General features: G+C 32.9%; 1 protein-coding gene across 1 annotated transcript; it reads left to right on the top strand.

Moving 5' to 3' along the window:
• The first annotated feature begins 5647 nt into the window (after positions 1-5647).
• On the top strand, positions 5648-7528 carry LOC105778512 (alkane hydroxylase MAH1). Its single transcript, XM_012602235.2, has one exon. The coding sequence runs from the start codon at positions 5784-5786 to the stop codon at positions 7302-7304; it is 1521 nt and encodes a 506-aa protein (XP_012457689.1). The 5' UTR covers positions 5648-5783; the 3' UTR covers positions 7305-7528.
• The last annotated feature ends 2552 nt before the right edge of the window (positions 7529-10080 follow it).

Below are 10080 nucleotides of genomic sequence, written 5' to 3'. Positions count from 1 at the left end.
AAGTTTGTATAGAGAAGTTCAAGCTGCGATATCTAAGGTATCCAATTTTTATATTGAATTTGCTATTCTTGGAATACTTCATTCTTTTCCAAGATACACATTCCCAATCAATTTTTTTGTTATCCTTATTTACTATTTTTTGATAATCTATTCCTTTCGAGCTATGCTCAGAATCAATTATATTCTCATCCATTGTTATACCCTTTTTGCAAGATGTTGCATTGGAATAATGATTAATGGACCAATAAAACTTTCACAAGAGAAGTTTGGCATATTACTCTAGAAGTTTCTAAATAATACAGAAACCTGAAACAGGACTATTGTTTAGAACGCACCATGTTTAAAGGTTAGAAATCTGAAAAGGAAGAGTCTAAATTAAGACTTTCTCTTTGGATTTTGTTGTTAAAAACATTGATTGAACAAAATGACAAAGCTTAAATAAACAAGTAAGCAATGATCACCAGACAGTAGGAAGAGGTTACTTCGAAGAAGAAAGTTTTCATTTATGCATGAGCCTTTGGTACGATACCCTGGGAATGGTGTAAGGGACCAGAGAGATTTAGATCTTGTATCATTGAATTGTGATAGGAGAGGATCGAGAAAAAACCATATATTCCTACCTTTGGGTTACAGTGGGAGAATGATGGTACAAATTTTGCGCCCCAATAGATTGAACTTTGAGGTTTACAGTGGGAGACAACCTAACTAAATGTTTCTTCAAAAAAACCAGCCAAGCAAGAAGGCGTTGTAGCACATCTGTGTTAAAGCCTTAATAAACTTCGAGCAATGACAACCTAAGTGGGATCATTCTCGAAAAAAAATTATTAAAAAAATATGCATTCGTGCAAACACCATTCACACATGTCTAGTTAGGAGCATTTGATTCATTTTATGCCATCCTAATCATTAGGCATAATTAGGTTCATTATACAGGTCATGTTCCCCAGAGAGCAGATCAGTGAAGATAACAGATCTTGTCTTCCTGCTCCGACAACGAAGCAGATTGAAGACACCAACCTTGCCTCCTTGGGTTGTAGCAGAGCAGGTTAAAAATAGCAGATCTTGCCTTACTGCACCGACAGTGAAGCAGATCGAAGACACTAGCCTTTCATCCCTGCGTTGCAGCGGAGCATGTTAAAAATAGCAGATCTTGCCTTCCTGCACCGACAACGAAGCAGATCAAAGACACCAGCCTTGCCTCCCTGGGTTGCAGTGGAGCAGGTTAAAAATTACAGATCTTGCCTTCCTGCACCGATAGCGAAGCAGATTGAAGACACTAGCCTTGCCTCCCAGGTTGTAGTGGAGCAGGTTAAAAATAGCAGATCTTGCCTTCCTGCACCAACAGCGAAACAGATCGAAGACACCAGCCTTGCCTCCACAGGTTGCGGCGAGCGGAGTTAAAATAGCAGATCTTGCCTTCCTGCACCGATAGCGAAGCAGATCGAAGACACCAGCCTTGCCTCCCTGGGTTGCAGCGAAGTAGGTTAAAAATAGCAGATCTTGCCTTCCTGTACCGATGGCGAAGCAGATCGATGACCCCAGCCCTATCTCCCTGGACAGTAGTGGAATAGGTTGAAGATTGTAAGTCATATCTCCCTGGTCAGCAGTGGAATATGTTGAAGATTATGAATCTTATCTCCCTGAGCAACAGTGGAGTAGGTTAAAAATAGCAGATCTTGCATTCCTGTACTGGCAGTGAAGCAAATCAAAGACATCAGTTTTATCTCCTTGACGTTGCAATGGAAAAGATTGAAGCCACAACAGCGAATCTTATTTCCCTAGCGTTGTAACAGAGCAGATTGAAGCCACGACGGCGAATCTTATCTCCCTGGCATTGTAGCAGAGCAGATTGAAGCCACGATGGAGAATCTTATCTCCCTGGCGTTAAGGCTTGGATTAGCTGAAGTGGAGCGGATTGAAGCTATGGGCAGCGAATCCTATCTCTTTGGCATTACAGTAGAGCAGATTGAATCCACGATAGTGAATCTTACTCCCCTGACGGTGTAGTGGAACAGATTGAAGCTACGACAGTGAATCTTGCTTCCCTAACATTGCAATTTAAAAGACTGAAGATGGCGAATCTTATCTCCTTGAAGTTGCAGTGGGGCAGATTAAAGCCAATAATCCTATCTCCCTAAAGTCACAGTGGAGCAGATTAAAATCACAGATCTTATCTCTCTAAAGTTGCAGAGAGCAGATCGCATCTAGTCTTATCTCCCTGAAGTTGCAGTGGAGCAGACTAAGTAAGCAAGCCTTATCCTCCTGAAGTTGTTGTGAGGCAAACTAAATATGGCGAATCTTATCTCCCTGAAGTTACAGTGGAGTAGATTAAAGCCAATAATCCTATCTCCTTGAAGTTGCAGTGGAGTGGATTAAAATCACAGATCTTATCTCTCTGAAGTTATAGAGAGCAAATCGCATCAGGTCTTATCTACCTGAAGATGTAGTGGAGTAGACCCAAGAAAGCGAGTCTTATCTCTCTGAAGTTGCAGTGGAGCAGATTAAAGCCAATAATCCTATCTCCCTGAAGTCGCAGTGGAGCGGATTAAAATCACAGATTTTATCTCTCTGAAGTTACAGAGAGCAGATCGCATCTAGTCTTATCTCCCTGAAGTTACAGTGGAGCAGACTAAGTAAGCAAGCCTTATCCTCCTGAAGTTGTAGTGAGGCAGACTGAAGATGGCGAATCTTATCTCCCTGAAGTTGCAGTGGAGCAGATTAAAGCTAATAATCCTATCTCCTTGAAGTTGCAGTGGAGTGGATTAAAATCACAGATCTTATCTCTCTGAAGTTGCAGAGAGCAGATCACATCGGGTATTATCTCTCTGAAGTTGCAGTGGAGCAGACTCAAGAAATCAAGTCTTATCCCCCTGAAATTGCAGTGGGGCAGACTAAATAAACAAATCCCATCTCCCTAAAGTTACAGTGGAGTGGATTAGAATCTCTCTAAAATTACAGTAGAGCAGATCGCATCAAATTCATCTTTAAAGTTGCAGCAGATCAAGTTGAAGCTATAAGTCTTATCTCCCTAGAGTTGCAGTAGAGCAGATTAAAGATAGCAAATTTTGAAAAACTACAACGTGAAAATCCTATCTCCTTGGCATTGCAGTGGAGTAGGTTGAAGCACCAGTTCTTATACCTCTGAAGATACAGTAGGAAGAATGAGGCTATTCGAAGAAGAAGAGCGCTAAAGTCTAGCGCGGCCAGGCAAAATTGCCATTTCTAAAGTCTTTGCTTCGTTCTCGTTACACGATAATGAGCAAAGAGAGGCAGTTGTAATAGGCCAATTTAGCCCGGGCTCATAAAAAAAACCCAAAATAATAAAACAAAGTCCAAAATTATATCATTTGGCCCGACCGGCATGGCCCATTACTTGAAAAGGTTGAAGGTCTATCTACAAGCTTAATGCATATGGAAACATAATCTTCAAGGAGATGCAATTTTAGATATGATATGTAATCTTAGATATGATAAGCAATCTTAGAAGATATGATTTTGTAATCTTAAAGATTTAATTTGTAGATACCTTTTAATCTTAGCCGTTGATGTAATTAATCTGTACCGTTGGATTTGGAGAGGCTTAACTATAAATAGATGCCTCTCCCTTCATTGTAAAAGAGGGAAGTGGGGAGTAATAATAATTCTTAAGAGTATTTACTCAAATTTCTCTCTCGCTTGCTTTCTTATTTTGTTGATTTGTGTATAATTTATTTATTGATTTGTATATTGTTGATTTCAAATCTCTTTTTCCCTTATTATTCATTTTCAAATTCATCATTTTCAAATTTGTTTACATTTTATTTGGCCTTATATTTTTTTTATTTTATACTCTTTGTTTTAAATTCATTGGTCTTTGATTATTGATGTTATTTAATCCTCTATTTGTTATTTTAGTTTTTACTATTAAATTAATTATTTTAATATTATTAATACTATTATGTGGCATCATTAATCTTGTATCATTATTATTATTATTATTATTATTATTATTTATTTTTATTTTTATTTTATTTTCATATTCATGCATGCATCGTTTTTTACGTAATATATATATTGTTTTTATATAGTATACGTATGCTTATATATATTTTATACATATGTTTTTATTTTTATTTAACTTCCTAACTTTTATATACATATATTATATTTAGTTTCAATTTTTTTTTACTTTTGTATATATGTACATGTATGTATTTATATATTTTTCTAATGAATAATTATATATATATATATACGCACATGTCTATGTTTTTACTTGCTTAAATACAAATTTATATTTTTAACACATATGTTATAATATATATGTATATTTATATATTTTCTTTTTTCATAAATGCATTATATATATTTTGTTATAAATTCTATAGTCCAAAATTTTATAAGTAAACCCATGTGTATGTCTTTTATTCTTTATAATTTCATGTATATATTTTGTACCTTTTTTCTCTTTATATTTTTGTTTATTTCCTTAATTTGCTTATTGATTTATGTTTTCATTTATATTTTGTTCATTTGATACTTCACATGTCGTTGTTTTTTATGTACATTAATTTCGTTTATTTCTATGCTATTGTTGTATTTATTATTGTATTTTACATTTAATGTAGCATTACATCATTTTTTACTCGATTTTAAAATTTTTAAACTTGAGATAATACTCGTATTTAGGATTTTCAAGGAAATTGAGCCCTAATGTATTGGGTTCCAATTTTCTTCGTTAAATCTAACAATCGAGAATTGCTCATTAATCAAAAAATAAAATGAAAAGCTTGTTGTCGGGAATTCAATATGTTGTACCCTAACATATTGGATGTGACGTATTGATTTCTCGAGACAAAATTTTTTTTAAAAAAAATAATAACAAAGGAAATATTCCAAGATTAGGATTTTGAAAAATTGTGCCCTAACGTATTGGGCCGCGATTTCTTTATAAATCTTAAACAAATGAATATTCTTTTAAATTTTATTACACGAGTATTTTGGACTAATTCATTTTTGAGGAATTAGAATGACGTGCTCTAACGCATTGGGTGTGACATTTTCTTTCTTTGAAATGATAAGAGTCTTAATAAGTAACGTTTTTTAAGTTTTTATTAAGGATCATATTTTTAAATTTTCGACATTATGACATTAATTAATTAACTAGGTACCAATTTTGGGCGTTACGAGGGTTCTAATCCTTCCTCGTACGTAACCGACTCCTAGATCCATTTTTCTAAAACTCATAGACCAAAGCTATTTTTTAGGTGATCCAACCACACCTCAATAAAAGATTGGTGGCGACTCGCAATTTTTGTTTTTTTAAAGTCGAGAACTAATTTTTGTTTTTTTCCAAAAATATAAATGGTTTCGACAATACCTATATATTTTTCGATTGAATCTTTATATATGCATTTTTTACTAATTGAATCTTAATTTAATTGACATTGTTAGTATAAGAGTATAAGTTTGAATGTACTGAAACGTATTTTCCTCTTGGAAAAAGTTTTGGTAATTCTAAACATTATATTAAATCTACCAAAAATAATCAACATTTTAATATAATTATATTACAAAAATATAAAAATATGAAGTTATAACATATAAACTACTGAAATAGGCATGTATAACATAAATATAGACAGGCTGTTAACAATAATGGCGAATTTGAAAGTATTACGTTTTCCTTCTGGAAACAGAAAGCTTTTATACTATCAAAACAGAAAGCCTCCTTTTATTGATACGTAAAAAGAGAAGAAGAAAAAACAAGAAAGTATCCCAAAGCTTTAAAGGTTTTCAGTTCCATGGCGTTTGTGGGTATTCTTGGAATTTTAATTGCTTTCATTTGCTTTTTATTTCTGGGATGCTTGAAAAATAGTAAAGATGGGCAGCCAATTAATTTCCCACTAGTGGGGATGATGCCGCAGCTCTTACTCAACGTTCACCGGATCCACGATTGGTGCACTGAGATTCTCCAAATGTGCCATTGCACTTCACTTTTCATGGGCCCTTGGTTCACTCAGATGAACTTCTTGTTGACCTGCGACCCCGCCAACGTCCACTACGTCATGATTTCCAACTTCCACAACTTCCCCAAAGGATCCGACTTCATGGAGATTTTCGAAATCTTGGGCGACGGCATTTTCAACGCCGACATGGATTTGTGGAAATACCAGAGGAAAGTCGCTCAAGAATTCGTTAGGCATCAGCTTTTCCACCGACTGTTGTCGACAGCTAGTCGAGCCAAGGTGGAAAACGGGCTAATTCCCGTTCTCGAACATGTCGCCAAACGAGGCTTGGTGGTCAACTTAGAAGATGTTCTCCAGAGGTTTACATTTGATTCTACCTTCATCTTATTTACTGGCAACGACCCCGAAAGCCTCTCCGTTGACTTCCCTGAAGTTCCTTTCTCCGAGGCCCTGGATGATGCAGAAGAAGCCTTATTTTATCGGCTTGCAAGGCCTCAAAGCTTTATTAAGCTGCAAAAATGGCTCAACATGGGGCAAGAGCATAAATACAGAAAGGCGTGGGAAGTTCTTGATGATGTAATAGCAAAATGCATAAACCAGAGGAGGAAAGAACTGAACCAAGGGTTGACCAAAGAAGCAGACCAAGTAGAGGGTATTGATCTTTTAACGTCATGCATAACCCAAGAGAAAGCAACAGGTTTGAAATGTAATGACAAGTTCTTGAGAGACACCATTTTGAATATGATGATTGCAGGGAGGGACACCACGAGCTCAGCTCTCACTTGGTTCATTTGGTTGGTTTCGAGGCATCCCAAAGTGGAGAAAAAGATTATAGAAGAGCTTCGATCAAAAATACCAGAAAAGGAAACCAAAAAGAGGCGAGTGTTGGGTGCTGAAGAGGTGAAAGATTTGGTTTATTTACATGGAGCATTGTGTGAGGCACTAAGGTTATATCCCCCGGTTCCTTTCCAGCTCAAGGAACCATTGAAAGCAGACATTCTTCCCAGTGGCCATCCAGTTCATCCAAAGATGAAAATCATGTTTAACTTGTATTCAATGGGAAGAATGAAGTCAATATGGGGTGAAGATTCATACGAATTCAAGCCTGAAAGATGGATTACAGAGCGAGGAGGGATTAAATACGAGGCATCAACCAAGTTCTTGTCTTTCAATGCAGGTCCAAGGATATGCGTAGGGAAAAAAGTGGCGTTTGTTATAATGAAAACTGTGGCATCTGCTATTATCTACAATTATCGTATAAATGTGTTGGAAGAAACACCTGTTGTTCCAGCTGCCTCCATTATACTTCACACCAAGGATGGATTAATGGCTAGGGTTTCTAGCAGATGGGACTAAAATGGTCCGAGGATTGCTTCATGCTGAATTTTTAATTACTGTATGTTAATGTTCAACAATTGTATTTGTATGTCAAGAATATCTATGTTTGGTTGCAAGTTGTGTGTGTAATGATGTTTGGCATTTGCAATTCGTGGTTGAGGTAGATCTGCAAAATAAGTATGCACCTCTTCTAAAATTTCAAATTTCAATATATGAAATTTACATTTATTTATTGTTAGCAATTTAAATTATTTTCTGAAACCCTACCCATTAATTATTGTTATTCTGCATTGTAAATCATATATCACATTTGCACAATTCACACATCTGCAGTTTTTTATTTAATATTTATATTTATTTTTTATCTAATATTTTTATCAAAATGATAAATAGTAATTTTAAAAAATTGATTTGAAAATTTTAAAATAAATTATTCTATCTTTTAACGAAATAATTTTTAAAGAAAAAATTATCTACTCATTGAATTTTAATTTTGTTAAAACACTCTAAAATTAATTGATCTATTATTTATTTAGTTTTGAAATTCCATAATATCGGAGGCAATTTTTTCTTTTGAATTTTTATTGTAAATTATGAATTTATGAAAGATATATATATTTCAATTTATTTTAAATTTTGAAATCCTACAAATATTTTATTTAAAATTTTAATATAATGTTTTCAAATATTCTTGGTGGATCTATTTTTCCTTTTAAAGTATGAGATATCATTTATATTTTTCATTTTACCCTTTTATAAGTGCATATAATTTTAATTTTCTCATTAATGCAATCAATGTATATATTTATCCTTTTACCTCTATAAACTAACTTAAAAATTATCATGTACTTTTTATTGATAAAATTTAAAATTTTAATTTCAAAATATTTATGTAATTTTATTATAATGAAATTTCAAATTTTTAGATATGCGATAAATATAGTTTTTGAGGTAAATTTATTATTTTAATTAAAAATCGTGACCTACAATTTTTTCATTTATATTTAGTCTTTTACCCTTTAACAAGTGTATATGTGATTGCTGTGTATTAATGCACAAATTTTACTACTTTTACTTTTTCAAATATCTAAATTTTTAGCAAATAAATGTATGAACACTAGTATTTTCCAAATTTATAAAAAGATAATGTTTTAAAGTTATCTTCAAATAAATAATTATACCTATAATTTTACAAAAAAAATTCTTATAAAACATCATGTTATTTCTTTTTTTTTAAAGTTAAAAATGTTTTTATTATTTTTCTAATAAAAGGTTTTAAAATACTAAATAAAGTTACCTTATTAAAACTACACCAGTTTAAAGTAATATTTTTAATAAATAACAATTTCATAAAATATAGGAGCAAATCACAGGCGATAGAAAAACTAGTTGATATATATATATGAGAAAGATCCCAAGTTTTAGGGTTTTAGCCTTTTAGGGAATATAAATCAAATTCCAAGGTAAATGCGACGAATATCCGCTTAAGAGCATAACGTTTTGCATTGAATTTATTTATTTCCATTCTTTTGACATCTGGTGCGAATGGCTAGAAAGCGGCTGAATGGTGCCAGCATTGCTGGCTGCAATTTTAAAGGCTAAAATATTTGGATAAGTTTATGTTTTAGCCACTTAATTTTAAAAAAAGTTATAAAATAATAATTGAATTATTTGAAAGTTTTTATTTAAGTCATTGGGTTAATTTTTTTCTTATAAAAAAGTTGAACTAGTGAGCTCCAAATGATGATTTGATAGTTGGTATAGTGTATCAGTACCCAGCGACAAGTAGAAGAATATATCTCAGGTCTAATATAATTTGGCAGTCAATGTTGAATATCAACAAAAAAGATTATATTTTAATTTGCAGATTCGTAATGTTTAATGTTGTTTCATGAAAAAAATTGAGCAGTAGGAAAGAAGGAAGGAAAACTTTCAATTGGTACAAGCAGTGCGAGCAAAGAAAGTCATATAACAACAATTTTAATAGCACAATGACTTAAATGAAAACTATTAAATAGTTCAATAACCATTTTGTAACTTTTTGAAATTGAGTGACCAAAATATCAATCTACTAATAGTTTAGTGATTTTAAGTGCAATTTACCTAAAAAAATTATATTTAATAGAATAAAATATAAATTAATTAAAAAATGTTATAGCATACTTTTTATTTTTTTTAGAAAATTAAATGCACAGGATACTTTAAACTTCTATGGTTTCCTAGAATATTTTCTACCGAGCATAGATGTCAGTAAGCAAGTAGGTGCAATAATTACTTGAGGTGATTAAGGGTGGGTTTGGATGGGCGATTGGGTGCGGTGTAATGCATTTAGCTTACTTTTTGTCTCACGCTACAGTATCGCTACAATATCTAATCTCATCGCCACCACTGTTTTTACACTAACCGCAGGTAAACGCACCGCCCATCCAAACTCACCCTAAGCTTTTTTTAAATGTGCAATGATTAAAAATACCGAAGATGTTGGTATGATGAGAATAAAAAATAATTATTAAAGTTATAATATAATAAATAATTGTTTAATATTATTTATTAAAATTTAGATTATATTTTTGTTAGATATCAATTAAAAATATTAATATAATACCCCGTACCTGGCCTGGATGCCAGGCCAAATACCAAGATGCCACACTACCATCTCACGTCGATTTCATTGTAATTATCATAGTTGAAATACATGCAGTTTCATTTTACTTTAATTATTCTAGTATTTATGAGAATATCAAGTCATGCAAGCTTAGTTTAGCGTTTAATCATACAAACATACGAGAAACAA

Source organism: Gossypium raimondii, chromosome 10 (assembly GCF_025698545.1).
Source record: "Gossypium raimondii isolate GPD5lz chromosome 10, ASM2569854v1, whole genome shotgun sequence".
Classification (NCBI taxonomy): domain Eukaryota; kingdom Viridiplantae; phylum Streptophyta; class Magnoliopsida; order Malvales; family Malvaceae; genus Gossypium; species Gossypium raimondii.
This window is presented reverse-complemented; position numbering and strand designations above follow the sequence as displayed.

Coding starts and splice junctions, on each gene's coding strand:
- LOC105778512 (XM_012602235.2), top strand. CDS start 5,784: ATGGCGTTTGTGGGTATTCTTGGAATTTTAATTGCTTTCATTTGCTTT.